The sequence below is a fragment of the Copidosoma floridanum genome, unplaced genomic scaffold (assembly GCF_036245765.1).
Source record: "Copidosoma floridanum isolate Cflo_tuat_1 unplaced genomic scaffold, Cflo_Japanese_pri ptg000014l, whole genome shotgun sequence".
Lineage (NCBI taxonomy): Eukaryota > Metazoa > Arthropoda > Insecta > Hymenoptera > Encyrtidae > Copidosoma > Copidosoma floridanum.
Window position 1 is genome coordinate 4028767 of NW_028321891.1, and position 14911 is coordinate 4043677.

General features: G+C 44.6%; 1 protein-coding gene across 2 annotated transcripts in view; it reads right to left on the reverse strand.

Moving 5' to 3' along the window:
* Positions 1–1657: 1657 nt before the first annotated feature.
* Gprk2 (G protein-coupled receptor kinase 2) overlaps positions 1658–14911 on the reverse strand; it is a 31425-nt gene continuing 18171 nt past the window's right edge. Inside the window, exons 3-9 of one of the 2 annotated variants that reach the window (XM_089591848.1) lie at positions 10869–10964; positions 4525–4882; positions 4085–4447; positions 3225–3768; positions 2715–2852; positions 2191–2319; positions 1658–1756 (exon numbers count right to left, since the gene is read on the reverse strand). In XM_089591848.1, the coding sequence (XP_089447974.1) occupies positions 1661–1756; positions 2191–2319; positions 2715–2852; positions 3225–3768; positions 4085–4447; positions 4525–4882; positions 10869–10964 (1724 nt within the window). In that variant the 3' untranslated portion in view covers positions 1658–1660. The remainder of the gene's footprint in view (positions 1757–2190; positions 2320–2714; positions 2853–3224; positions 3769–4084; positions 4448–4524; positions 4883–10868; positions 10965–14911) is intronic. The other variant, XM_089591849.1, reaches the window with a different exon arrangement.

Below are 14911 nucleotides of genomic sequence, written 5' to 3' on the forward strand. Positions count from 1 at the left end.
TTTTTTTTTTGATACATAAATTTACACTTTTAGATAATTGCAAAGATTCTTTGTTTCGGACGGGTGTGCGATACTTGACTGTGTATGTGTGTGTCTCAGCAGTTTATTTATAAATCTCGAGTATACATTTAGAAAAAGTTCCAACGCGTTTAAGTGTGCGCTAAAGTTCTTATTTGACAATTTTCGGGGTATATCAATGATTCCCTGTTCTACGTGCACCAGTAATTTTTACTGGCACGTCGAGATAACTAGTCGTACATTCAGTCAAGTCACCAGAATGTTATTCGCCACGTGTCGACTGAATACTGCGTGCAAAGCCAATTTGAGCTGAGCACGGCGTCCCGAGAAATGTCTCAATGGACCGAACGATTCAAACGTACCTATTACTGTTTTGTTGCGAGTCTTTTCCTTTTCGGCCTAGTTTGGGCTCTATTTCCCAATTGAAGCTATACACATGTATACCACAATTTAGTGCTGACTTTGCACCTTCAATTGATTGAATTAGGAAAAAAAAAACAAAAACAAAAAAAAACACAGAAAAAACAGTTGTTGTTCTGCGGATAGATACGACCTCGTTAAACAGCGGTAAAATAGCGATAAAAATACGTACATAAAATAATCTCATTATTTTTTGTTCTTAGCTTAAAGTTTATGTATGTATATATATATGAACATTTGTTAATTCCGCACAGAAAAATTTTACAAAATTATACGTGCACGATATACTATATGTTCTATACATCGCATGTGTGTATATATATATATATATATATACCTATACGTATAAAATGGAAAAGTTTTAAACGATATATATTTATACATATACATGTAATTCATAAAGAACAGCCGTAACAGCTTTACTTCCACTTCTTTTCTTTTCCACATAAGGTAAACGTTATTGACCTTAAAAATTGCCCTTCCACTATCCGACAATTGTCGTTTTGTTTTTCCTCTTTCGCTGCCACGCGCACAACATATCATTTGATACAGGAGTATGTGGTATCAACACAAACGGAACAAAATCAGCGCAACCCAGGGACTTTTCACAAAAGTCCTGTACGCCGAATGTAGGTAAACGTACGCCACCGAGTCGATCGATTTTTGAAATTGAATTCCCGACGACTCAACAATTCCTAGAGCGCGATGATCCACGACTCGCGATCCTTACCCTATCTAAGCGTATGCGAACAAAGATCTTACACGATTATGTATACGTAACTCGCGCCGTAGGTATAATGTATTTTTGCACTCTCTGCGCGCAATCGACGATACGCCTCTCCGAAACAGCCAGCGTATGCGACCACTTTTGTGGTTCTCTCGGTTGATTGAAAAAAAAAAAAATATATATATATATATATGTTTTTCTCTAAATTAGAATGACGAGGATACGATGGGGGAGGGGGAAAAAGAAGAACCGAGCGACAGGAAGAACGTATAAGATGAGCGACGAGAGGGCAACCTTCTCGCGGACGTCGATCCGCGATCACTCGGGCCGTTGGGATGGCTCGCCTACTGGATCGGGGGTAGCGTCGAGGTGCTTTTTGTCCCAGGCTAGGCGTCGCAGACCACAGCAGTCGTCGCAGTCCTCGCGGCTGCACTCGCACGTCGTCGTGGTCGTGGTGACCTTGGTGGCGTGGCCGTTGCTGGGACTCATCGCGGATCAGCTGGCCGGCAGCTCGGTGCTTTGGTTTTGCGTCAACTCCCGCAGGTAGCACTCGGATATGGGCACCTGACGGGTCCGTGCGCTCTGCTTCTTCTGCCGGGAAACAACAAACCCTCGTCTTACTTTGTTACCGACATATTTATGCTTCGGTATATTGTATTTTTACGAGCAACGATCGATGGTTTACTATTGGTCCCCCGCGCAAACGATGCCTCGAGTTAATTGAGATCTCACTCGAGATACGAGACAATAATATGATCTCGTGACAATGGCAGCTGACGTGGTCTATTGTATAACGAGTACCTGTTCCCCCGCACGGTTGACTCGATAACGGCGCAATCAAATTTTTCCGATCGTATGAATATATAATACATCGAGGGACGAGACAAAGATCCATCGACTTTTTTTCTTTTTTTTTTTCTTCGCGATATGGTACATGGCTAGTGGAGGTAGCGGGAGCTGAGCGCTTTTCATTAAAAAAAAAACAAAAAAAATCTCCGCTTGCACCTACGTACACACATACATACCTTTCTGCGGAAGAGGAAGCAGCCTCTGTTCTCATTGTTTGGCGGCGGGTAGTTTATCAGCAGATCCGGGGTGGGCGCATTGTTCAGGCCGAGCACGTTCAACTCCTCGAAGCACTCGGTCTCTATCATCTGCCGAACAAAAGGTACGAAAATTGCAGCTACCGAGTTTGTTGCGTTCTCGACGAGAAGACCGCTTATTATTTTTATTACCGCTGTTCTTATCATCGTCGCTTTCCCCCTCTTTTCCTTCAACTACACGCATACTTTTCCAAAGTTTTCCTGATGCACGGTTATTTTCATGAAAGGAGGGAACTCCTTTAAAAACCCACTTTCATACTTTTTTTTTTTTTTTTTTTTTTTTTTTTTTTTATCGTCGGTAAACTTGTGAAAGATAGGGAGAAAAAAAAAAAGAGAGAGAGCATTGAAAAAGTTAATTAAATCCTGAATATATTGTTCTCTCTTTTCTTTTGCTTCCCCCTCCAAGTACACACGTATACATATAGGCATTGCCGCGTTAAACTCACTTCGTTCTGCCAAGGTATGGAGACGCTGCCCGTGTTGAATTTGCTGTAGAACGTGTCGTCCGTTGCGTCCAAATTGACCCCCTTGACCGTGGAAAACTGCTCGATATCCAGAACATCTTTGGCGTACACGGCGTGCGGCTGTGCGACATAAAGAACATTTTTTTTTTTTTTTTCAATTCATCGGCCGTACACATTGAGAAAAGAAAGAAAGAAAGAAAAAATAAGAACGGGGGGTGGGTGGGCATTTTTGTCGCAAGGCTGATGGGGAAAAAGTTGGCGCACCAGCCGGATTGATTGAAAGAAAATACATTCACAGGCGTCCACGGGGCAAGGGAAAAGAACGAGGAGGGGGGGGGGCGAAAATCGATAGCCAAGGGTGACAAAAACGAGCGCCCTGGAACAGGGAAAAGACATTAAGAGGAGCAAGGGGGTGGTGCCGAGCTTGAGGAAAAAAAAAAAAAAAGGAAAAGAAAAGATGAGTAACGAGCGTATAGGCACGTATGTACTAACGTCCGGGATGAAGGGGGGCTCCCACATGCCCGCCTCGACGCGCTTCCAGTTGAGGCACTGGAAGAAGGGGTGTAGCTTGACCTCCTTGGCGCCGTGGCGGCCACACTTGCAGCCGAGCCTGCTCTTGGGGCTCTTCTTGAGGAGCTGCTGGCACAGGGACTTGGCCTCCTCGGTGAACTTGTGCGAGTACTTCTCCTGGTCCTCCTTGACGCGCCGGTCCACCTCCTCCCGGCGCACCTTCTCCTTGCGCGCCCTGAACGGCGCCTGGCCCTCTATCATCTCGTACAAAAGGCAACCGAAACTGAACCAGTCCGGGGAGAAGGTGTACTTTTCGTTGTCGATCACCTCGGGGGCCATGTAACCAACTGTGCCGACTCGGCCGCGCACCATGTCCCCCTCGGTTATCTCCACCGCCAGTCCCAGGTCCGAGATCCTCACGTGGCCGTGGTCGTCCAGCAGTATGTTCTCTGGCTTGCAGTCCCGGTACACGATGCCCTGCTGGTGGAGGTGGTCCAGCCCGCACACGACCTCCGCCGCGTAGAACCTGCAAAACAAAGGTACACAACCAAGCGCCGTGAAAACTTGTTTCATAAGCCAAACGGGCCATCGGCACATTCTACATTTCGGCAATTCAATCAATCCCACGGCTCTAATTGCTTAATCGAAAGACCGTACCTACGTATATATTATGTTTGAGCTCGTTGTACTTTCGGCCGGGCGCATTTAATTAGAGCGCGAGCAACTTTTCGCATATCGAAACTTTTGTCCGACAGCCCCGCGTATATATATATAATATTTATGTTATACCGCAACTTTGTAAATGATAAGAAAATAATAATAATAATAATAATGATAACAACCTCGCCCTGTTGATGTCGAAGCCGGGATCACCGCCCATGTTGTATATGTGGAACTTGAGGTCACCCCCGTTCATGATGGTGAGCACGAGGCAAAGGGCGTCCTTGGTCTCGTACGCGTAAGCGAGCGACACGACGAATTTCGAGTTGATCTTTTGGAGGATGTTCTTCTCGATGAGCACCATGGCTTCGCCCCTGCGTTTTTTAATGCGCTTCTTCTCGAGCTTCTTGCACGCGTACATTTTCCCGGTGGCTCGCACTTGGCAGGCGCACACCTCGCCGAAGCCCCCCTTGCCCAGCACCCGGTACATGCGGAACGTCTTGTACGTCACCGGCTGCGCCTCCAGCCACTTCCACTGCAGATACCTACACGCGCGTCAGACCAAACGGAGTTTTACCATCATCGTGTTTATACATATTTATATATGTATAAAATGGCTCACCTGTAAAAGTAGTAGGAGGTGAGGAAGGAGGCGAAGGGCTCGCCGGCCAGAAAGTTCTTGACGGTCTGGGCGATTTCGGCAAAGATTTCCTTGCCGGCGGAGCCGAGGCGTTCCTCGCACTGCGAGATGAGGGCGTCGTTGAGTACGTTCGTGACCTCGGAGCCCTCGCGTTTCAAGTAACGCTCGAACAACACTTTCGACAATTCCGTGCGATTCTCGTCCATCTCCACCTCGTACTTCTCGATCGAGTCCAGAAACAAATTGTACCGGTGATACGACGACTTTTTGTCCTGGCAGTACTGCCGGAACAGTAGCCGGCCGATCGGCTGCTGGTCCACCACATAGCCGTACCTTATGTCTACACGCGAACCACACACATTACGTATTATACATTTTTATATACAATATATACCTACACTTTTAATATACATACATATATATATGTGTGTTAAATGTCGTTGCAAACGAATTGGAGGGATCATCGGATGAAAAAGGAACCTAATTTCGTAAGCGCGTCCGCGGTGTAACCCGAACTATGTGCGTAGACATGGTGTATATTATATGGTTTGGTTTTTTTTTTCTTCCCCGATGCCATTAGAATTATTGCGAAATTTGCAATTCGATCTTTCGTTTGGGTATCGGGTGACGACTCCAAGAGGTGCCATATTGTAACGCGCGATCGCACGGGTTTCTTTATTGCCGTATCGTTAGATAAGTACGTTCGGTATAACAAACCACGGGTGGATTGGGTGAAATCGGTCGTTGCTAAAGGCGAGTCTGCGATTTTTCAAAATCCGTACGGAGGTTTGCGGGGCCGTGTCTGGTCCAGAGTGTCGGGTTGCACGGTGTATCGTATCGCGCTCTGCTGCAGCTGGCGTTGGTATTTATTATTTTTTTTTTTCCCGCTACCCACAGCGACGCAATGTACTCTGCAGTTGACTTTGCAATATACAGTTCGCAATCGTAGCGACTTGGTTGAACTATGCTTCTTTGCGGAGCGCATTTGATAATAATTTAGTCAATCGGGAGCAAAGCTTTATTATCATCAATGTACCCTCTGCTTCATCGACATGTAGTTCCCTTTCCATTCCGAGGGGTGCACACTCGAGTTTGTCCGGATTGATTTTCATCAAGAGTCTCGTTAAAAATCCACGAAAAATTTCGCGCAGGTGGTGTATACCTACGCGGGCGCGTGGGAAATGAAAAACTTAACTCAAGCACAGCGCGACAAGTTAAGAGTTCCTTTTCTGTTAAGTATCCGATGGACGAGCAGTTATACTTTCATCCGAGATTCATGTAGATTTTCCATCGGATGCATCTTTGGCGATGCTCGTGCACGCTTCGTCGCCCAACTTTCTCATTACCGCGACGACGACGGTGAGAGATCGTCAAAGGGCCGCGGCGAAGGCGACGCAAAACCTTAACGAGAGCAATTTATTTTTTCTGCTCGAGCACTCCTCGGGTCAAATTGACGCAATTTGTGTACACGCCACCGGAGCGCAACCCATTCTCTCCGGTCATCGTTTTGATCTCCGAATCGTGCGATTCGATTTGATGCGACAAGTGAGTGGACAAAAAAGTCCTCGCAATCAACTTCGCTGGGACGAAAGAAAATGGCTCCACCTTCCGAATAAAATGGCCAAGTCCAATAGAGCAGATTGGCACTTTTTGCAAAGCAGATTTGTCCACATCCATTGCGCACCGGCTCGGTTCCCAAACTATACGAATTCCGAAAGAGAGCGTCAATTAAACTACACAGTGAGTGTATACTTACGTGTAAGTAAGCGAAAGAATAAGGGGCGCCCCGCGTTCCGAGCGAAAGTTTGGCGCGAGAAGAGATGCACAAACAACTGTATGATATAGTCCACTATATGGTTTACTTTACATACTCGAGCGCCAATTGGGATCCAGCGGAAAAGGTGCATCACGAGTCAACTTGGGTGAATTTTGCTATACCTAGATCGTGCATCTCAATGAGATAAGCGTTTGCTGTACACAAGACTACCAACTGTTTTCCGCCTAATGAGACGTCTAAAGTAGCACGTATACGTCGTCGCAGGTGTAGGTACATAATAACCCATTGTTTCCTCGCTCTTTCTTTTTCCATCTTTCGCGTGTGTATGTACCCGCAGTTAATTAACTAAATGTAGGATCATCGGGCAAATTGAGCCTAGAGATGCTATTAATCTACCGGTACAGTGACGGTAAATCTTTCTCTCTTCCACCAAATTACGATTCGATGGGAGGAAAAATTCCGCCATTGGGTGAAATTAACATGGGAATACAACGCGGGTCGCGGACAATCGGGTCAGCTGTAAATCACCGGGTGTCCTCCGAGCGTGAATATACGCGTGCTTCATCTCTTAAATGTACAGGCCGTTGAAATATCGTTGACAATTCGATGCGACAGCTTGAGTATGGCCAAAGTGACGCTGCATTCAGTTTTTGCGTGTTTGAAACAGGAGCCATGTATATGCAATTTCATCGAAACGTATATTCTCGAGAGTAGTTGTACTAGCTTTTACTCCCACAAAAAGCTCATCACGTGCAGATTTGACTATTTCAATTGCTCGTAAAGTTTTCTAGAAAAGGAAAAAAGTTACCTCGAGCTCAAAAGTTTTTTACATTCAATTAAGAAGAACGTCTTTCACGTATTATGTTGTATGGAGTCCTTTCCAAGGACAAACAAACATGTGCGTATATAGGTATGCAAGTCACCCCCAGCAGGGAAAAGACACGCTCGTACACAAACAGCAAGTCGAGAGATTTCAAAGGAAGCGAGCCGAGACGGTAAGTCCAATAGGGGTCGTCCTGGCGAGTGCTCTTTTTAGCCCCGGAACGAGTGAAAAAAATCGACGTCCCTTTGTCGCAGGAACGAGTAACATCTCCGGCGACGCTCGGTAAGTAAAAAAAAAAAAAAAACTCGCGACTGTGATGGATTTTCGTAAATTTTGCGTCAACCGAACCGATTGCCTTCCATTATCCTTTCTCCCCATACGTACCGGCGTAACACAAGTTGTCGGAACGACTTTTGAGGGAGGAAGCATCGCGCTTTTCCACTCGGAGCACGGCTGAAACGATACTCGATTCCTCTCCTCGCTATGATATATATTGTCTACTTTCTCCGGTGACCGGAAACTGTACCCCTCCAACACTCATCACAAGTAGTGCATTTTGGTCGATGCGCGTCTGATAAGCCGTGGTTCTCCGATGCCATGCACTCATGCGTTTTGCGAGTATAGTACTTGGTTGTACGGCAAATTCGTCTGAAAACTTAGCCTATATATAAATCACGGACCGAGTCCCGAAAGTGAAATTAAATTTCCAGCGTGCGTACGTACACCTATACCGTTGAACGAGTTGGTCGCAACTCCTGCAAGGGGACCGAGTTTGCGGGAATACTTAACGTTTGCCTGCGAGAACGGAGCCGTGAAAAGTTTTACTTGTATGTACGTAGGTGACTCTCTTTCCGGGAAAGTTTTCGCCGGGGCGCGGATAAACACGTGGGTGAAAATTACGCCGTGTCGTTACGAGGGAAGTTTCAGCTGCAGATTTAGGAGCTCGACAACTACTCGTAATCCCCTGGATACGGCTAGCTAAACGCTTGCCTCACTTGGAGGACGTTTCAATTATTTTTCCAAAGCTCGCTTTTTTCGGCTCACGTGTCAAGATTTCAAATCACCTCCCACTGTAAAGTAAGTTTTTTTTTTTTTTTTTTTTTTTTTTTTTTTCCAAGTGTTGTATATAGTTTTGAAAAAGTACTCAAAATACGAGTAACAAGCTCGCACCGTAACTCGATTCCAAGGTGGAGCGGCGCGCAGTTGCTAAATTGTATACGCGTTTACTCTTCAACTCGTGCAAGGCATATATATACTTATTATGTAAATATCCAATAATAAACGTTACGTAAAATGTAGTTGCGTATATATATGCCATGCGTATAACAAAGCCGATACTTGTAACAATGGAAGCAGCTGCGTCGATACGACACTCAGTCAATTTCGACAATAGAAACGGTGATTGACGCGACCTAGCCGTTAAGTTTCCAGGGCGTCGCCATCGAAAATCTACAGCAGTTTCACACGTATACACGTACACACGTATAAGATGGATCGGTGTATATATATATAATAGTATGACCGGATGATAAATCTAGCGCGTCAGTTGGTCTCGTTGATTTCACGAACAACAGTACATACATATATACACGTATACGTACGAGTGAGTTTATTTTTCGTGTATCCATACACATAAACGTGTACGTGCGTATCGAGAGGCGCGTATATGTATATAATGCCTTGGCAGAGATAGCGCATAGCTCTGATAAAAGCGCTCTATTTTACGCGACTGTTTGCCCGGCAAACACCGAGCGGGCGTTGGTGGTGCACGTATGATGGAACTCCCATCCACCCAACCCCGAGATTTAATAATCCAAGAGCAATGTGGGAGGATATATATATATATAGGGTCGGCACGGTTATTGGCATTGATTAATCCGAGAAGAAGAACACAGGGGGAGGGAGAGTTAGGTTTGCTCGATCGCGCTTCGTCTGTTGAAGGGCTCCGTCGATGTGAATGTTACGCAATGAAATTTGATTTTACTTTTACCCTCCCCCCGATTCCGTTATCTCGCTTCGCCCTTTCCCTCCGTGTGGTTGTTTTAACCACATTTTTTTTTTCATTCCACGGTATAAATGTGCGCAAACGCAGGGCCGAAAACCATTCCGATGTGCTGCTCTTTTCTCGGGGATCGATCAAAGTGTGTATACGTGCAAGAGTATAGTTAGAACGATAAGATAACGGAGGGCCTTCGTGAGTAAATTGCAGTTACCTTGGCAACTACCGGGTGAAAATACACTCGATGCAACAGTTTTCGTTTCCAGGGAGGAGCTTTTTTTTTCCCAACCCTCTCCTTTCCTCTTCCTCCACACTGTACCTATATAGCTTTGTAATGTTTAACCGGAGGGGCTTCATTTTCCACGCACCGGCACAAAGCCATTCCATTGAATTTCGGAGTACGATTTGCATGGATCGACGGGAGTCGCGTGCGGTAAAAAAAAAGGGAGGTCAACCAATTACTGCCCACGAAGTATAGTATAATTACCACAGAGAGTTTTCGGCCGTTGAGCTATTTACGGAGGAAAAAAAAAAAAAAAGAAAAAAGAAAAGCCACAAACATATACAAAGCCGGAGGAGGAGCAGAGGGTTTTACGGCGCGGAGCTTGGTAACTTCTCCCGTGATTGGCGGGAAAAGCTGGCTCTCCCGTTCTCGGGTGAGCGAGCAATTATACACGAAGAAGGAAAGTCTACAACGCGGCACGGAATATCTCCTTACGGCAGGAGCTAGGAGGAAAAAGCAGCAGCCAGATTATATGTATATGTTGGTGCACGGGAGAAAAGCTCGAGGGGTGGAAGATCGAGGGACGCCCATTGGAATCGCAGAAACGTCGGAAACACGCGGTGATGGCAATTACACGGCAAGAGGGTGGACGCGCGCGCGATAGGAATATTGTGTAGGTACTGTATATATGCCCCTCTTTCTCTATACATGTACGCACATATAGGTAAGTCTACTCTCTCCATTGATATTTTACATATTTATTAATGCACGTACCCTTCAACGAGACCCTCTTTCCGAGCGCCGTCCGTATATACATATATATCTCTGCTACTTCCAACAATACGCTGACTTGTTTAACGTTGACTCGGTTGCAAGTAGGGGGGTGTGTGCGAATTACACGAGAAGGACACACGCAGGGTCGGGCTGGTTCATCGCTGAGCTTGCGCTTCTACACGCACACCACCGCAAAAAGGCTCAAATCTCCCATACAGCCCCGCGACCCTCGCTTATTCCAATATAACCCACAACGCGCACACGCATATATTATATAGTCCTGTAAACGGAGGTTGTTTCTTTTTCTTTCTCTTTGACCTTTTACGCTTCGGTCCTTCTTGGCGCCGGCACGTGTCGGCTTTCTCCATATACAAAATTGATGAAGTCCTTCGTAATCAACGGGAGGTGTGTTTATACAAGCACATCGGGACAAAGAGAGTATATATTTATATGGTGGACGACCGGAGGGGGAATCCCAGATCTCTGAAAAATGCAACATTCGGAGCGAAGGAAGACTAACGCCGTGGCCCGATACATCATTAATCACGTATACATATACAGTTTATTTCGTATCAGCTGTACACGGGGCAGGGGGGGGGGTGATGGGTAATGGATGATGGGTCTCGAAAACAAAGGGAGGGGACGGGAAGGAAGACACACACGTATACACAAAAAAGACATGATAATAATAATAATAATATGTATATGTTTGACGTGCGGAGGGACTTACCGAGTTTATCTTTGAGCCCGATGCACTGGGATATGTGCGGGAACTGGAGTATCTTGCGCCATTTCTTACTCTTTCGTTTGTTGCTGTCACCACCGCCTGCAAGCAGAAAGGAAAATAACAAAATATAATAAACACTATTACATAATAATGGGACTCGAGAGTCGACAGTTTTCGGGATTGCTGGTTATATCGTATACGGGTGGAAATAAGAAAGGGATGTGCCACGAGATACTCGGGGGAGTGCAGATACAGAGAGTTTTCCTCGGCAATAGCTGAGGGACATTGAGAAAACCTTGGGTGCTATTCGATCTTCCTTTTCATCCCCGACGGTAACAACCATATATTATACATTGTCAGCCGGAACGGAATACCAATATATAAGTACTCGCGGGTGTACATGTTGTACTCGAATGCCTCTCGTCGTCTTCGAGAGATGTATATGACGTTGTTCCCTTGGGTACTTAATGCGTCTCACTCGACATACATGCACACCGTATATCGACGCCTTGCATCAAAATTTGGCAAACGTTTCATCGACTCTCCAATAGGACAATCAAAAGTCACGCGTGTGCTCGAAAATGAAAAAAAAAAAAAAAAAAAAAGTGAGCCGTGCATATTCGCGTTGAACCTAAGTACCGGGTAATTACGCACACAATTTTGCGTACAGCTGTAGCCGATGGCATGCGAGTGTGCATATACAATATGGTCCCAAAGCCCATGAGTAAACACAGCCGATGATGCGCTTATCTTACTAGGTGAATGCTCATCGTCATAAATCGTATCTCCTCCTCTCCGTCTCTTTTTTTTTTTTTTTTTTTTTCGCGTTACTGTACATACACATGCATAAGTATAGATACAACATACACTCGCCATCGACGCGTCAGCAATGACCAACCGATACGGCTTAATTAGGGTAATGAAAGAAGGAAGCATGTTTATTGACAACTGTGGAAAATCCATGTTATACGTATAACGAAGTCAAGTGGCCTTATGTATATATACGCGTAAGCACCTGTACGGTATAAGGTAATTGTGACTTGATTGCGACGTGCGCATCGGGGAACGAGGGAATAATTTGTCGAGCCAAGCAGAAATCTCTGGAGCGCTACACAACCTATTACGGTATATAGTTCGCGGGTCTCTCATTCTTTTATAAAAGTGTGCTCTAAGCTGTCGTTGTTATCAGCCTGCAGCTGATGCGCGACAATGCATGGCTGATAAGCGTGTGCGTGTCTCCTCCTCCTTTGGGTCCTCGATTACGTGTATAACGCGATGTGCGTGCAACTACGTCATTTACGTGCCCGCCCCCCTATCTCTCTTTTTCTTTTCTTTTTTTTTTTTTTTTTTTTTTCTTTTTTTTCCCCGTGCGCATCTGTACTCGCTCGCATGAGCGTGAAATCGAAATAACGTCAACGTCGGAAGGGACAGGGTAGCCAGCTAGGACGACAATATTCATTTTGGCGCTTGATTAAAAAAAAAATAAAATAAATAATGTCCCTCGACGCATCGCCAGGCATTTTTCATTTGGTATAATTGAAATTCACGGAGCGTCAGCAGGAGGCGGGAATTAACTTTTGCTCCGTCAACAGTTGGTTGGCTTCTTCTTCTTCTTTTTTTTTTCTCCATTTATTTTTCCGAATGAACAAAACGAAGGAAAAAAACAACCTGTCCAATAAATTATCGAGTTAACGCGGCTCTCGAACTGCGCAGTGGCAACCTGATAGTGTGTGTATATATATATTTATTATACGTCTCTTGGATTTCCCAATGAGCTCTCTCTCTCTGCATTTGTGCGGTATTAAATCTATGTTTACCGGAGCACGTGTGTATGTATACACTTTAATTTACAAGTGGCACCTATATATATATATATGGGGTACAAGCAGGTGACGCAATGACAAAAATTTATCACCGATTAGAGCACCTCCGGTACAATATAACGCGTCGCAAGAGTCTATTTCGCATTGGAATGGAGTATGTTATAGGTACAAGTCCTACGCGTCGAAGGGGAGGAAACAACCTTGTATCGCTGGTATACATGTGTATATATATGTACAACGGCAGCAACAGCATTTATCAAAATCAACACATGCCCCTGGCCACTGACGCACGCGTGGCGTGGTAACGTAGCGTCACGTGTGTACTCATTACTTACCCACCCACCCACCTAGTACGGTATGCATCAGTGGTTGAAATAAAAAAAAAAAAAAAAAAAATTACGCCACTGACTACTCTGTTTTGTAACTATGTAGGCTATCGGCTGACAAGTTTCAGAGCACAGTCACGTATACCTATAATACTACGTACATTGATGTCATGTATTTATTCATACCCACCCCTGTTCGTGTATGTTTGGAGCCCTTCCCAAACTTTTAGCCGCCAGCGAGAGAATTTTCATTTGGTATTCGTTTGCAAACAACTTACGCGTCGTCTTAACTTGCGGCTCGCGGCGCAACTTCTTTCGACAAATTGAATAGCCTCCCCCCTCCCCCTCTTCCCGATCTTAAACTTTATTGTTTCGGGCAACTTTCTATATGTACATCAGGCCGGTGCTTTTGTGCAGTTTGAAGGGTAGAAAAAAAAAAAAAAAAACGAGGGGCAGGAACACACGGTTCGGGCTGGCCTTTCATCAGCGCGATTTCCGGTTCCTCCCCGATTCGCCCGCCGCCGCGCTGATTTCAATTAAACGAGTCAGGGGGAATTCCCATTTGATTTTCCGTCCTAGGGTACGTGCGAGTGCTCACCCCAGGCACACCTTTTTTTCGTTTTTTTTTTTTTTTTCTTTTTGTTTTTCCGTGACGGAGCCAAAGAAATTGATTTCTTCCCATCGCTTGTGCGAGGTGATTACTACTCGTATACGAGATGGTCGATGTATTTTCCTTTGGGTAATAATCGACTTAGCACCTGCGCGGATTAAATTTAACGAGTATATACTCTGTCGACCATTTATCGCTTTCTGTTTTGTCTAGTGAAAACAAATGGAGGAAATTAATTTTGATAGTACATGTAATGTAGATGTGAAAAATTTGGCATCACGTGTGTAATTTACCCCTCCGAGTTATGCTTTTTTCCTCGACCCCCCCTATCTTTTATTCACTTGTGTGCCTTTCACGTGTTTTCTCGGTATTAAGTAGATTTCAAATAATGACGGTAAATTAAGACGGAGCACCTTGACTTTTTTTTTTTTTCCTTATCCCGACTCCAAGTCTCGCGTGGGTGACACAGTCCAAAGGACACGCGCTATTGTCCGAATCACGCGAGCTTTCGGTACGATACTACCCTCAGGGTCGTGCAAGTATACGAAACATGTGAAGATACTTTTCGTTGATTTTCTGGTAAATGTACGAGAATATTCGTTTCTCGATGGTTTATCGAAAATCGTACGCGTACATTACGTAATGAGGTGAAGAAAAAAAACGGTTTTTTTTTTTCAATTAACGACGAGTAAACACCTATTTAAATTGAATGGCACACTGTGGCCATTTCAACAAATTAGATTAAATTCAAGGTTTATTAAAACGTCACTTCAATCATCGATAACCGGTAGCCGGTATTGCTCGAATTTGAAAAACAAGCTCGTGTTATCTGCCCCTTTGTATCGGCCAGTTTTTTCACTTCGTTCGGTTTAATCACGATAAAAGCGCGCGGATATATGTGCATGTACTAGAATCGTTTGACTCGGAATTCGCAGTTTTTTCACACTCGAGTAAATTGATAAATATTAGCTAAAAGGTTGACTTGCGAAGTGCTCGAGGTAGCTTAGCAACCTATGCACCGCGACAGTTTGTTTCTCAATCGTTTCAAATTGACATTGATGGTAAAATGACAACAAAAAAAAAAAAAAAAAAATAGCGACCTGATTGAAAATTTGAATACTCATCTTAATAAAAAAGGCAGGTGACACTATTTCTAATCCTCAAATAGAGGTGTGGTGAAACCTCACGCGTCATAATATTGTTAAAAAGTTAAAAAAAAAAAAAAAAAATTCGAAAACATGTGTAAAATCTTTAGAATATTTCAATCTCCGATCGACGTAATAAAAG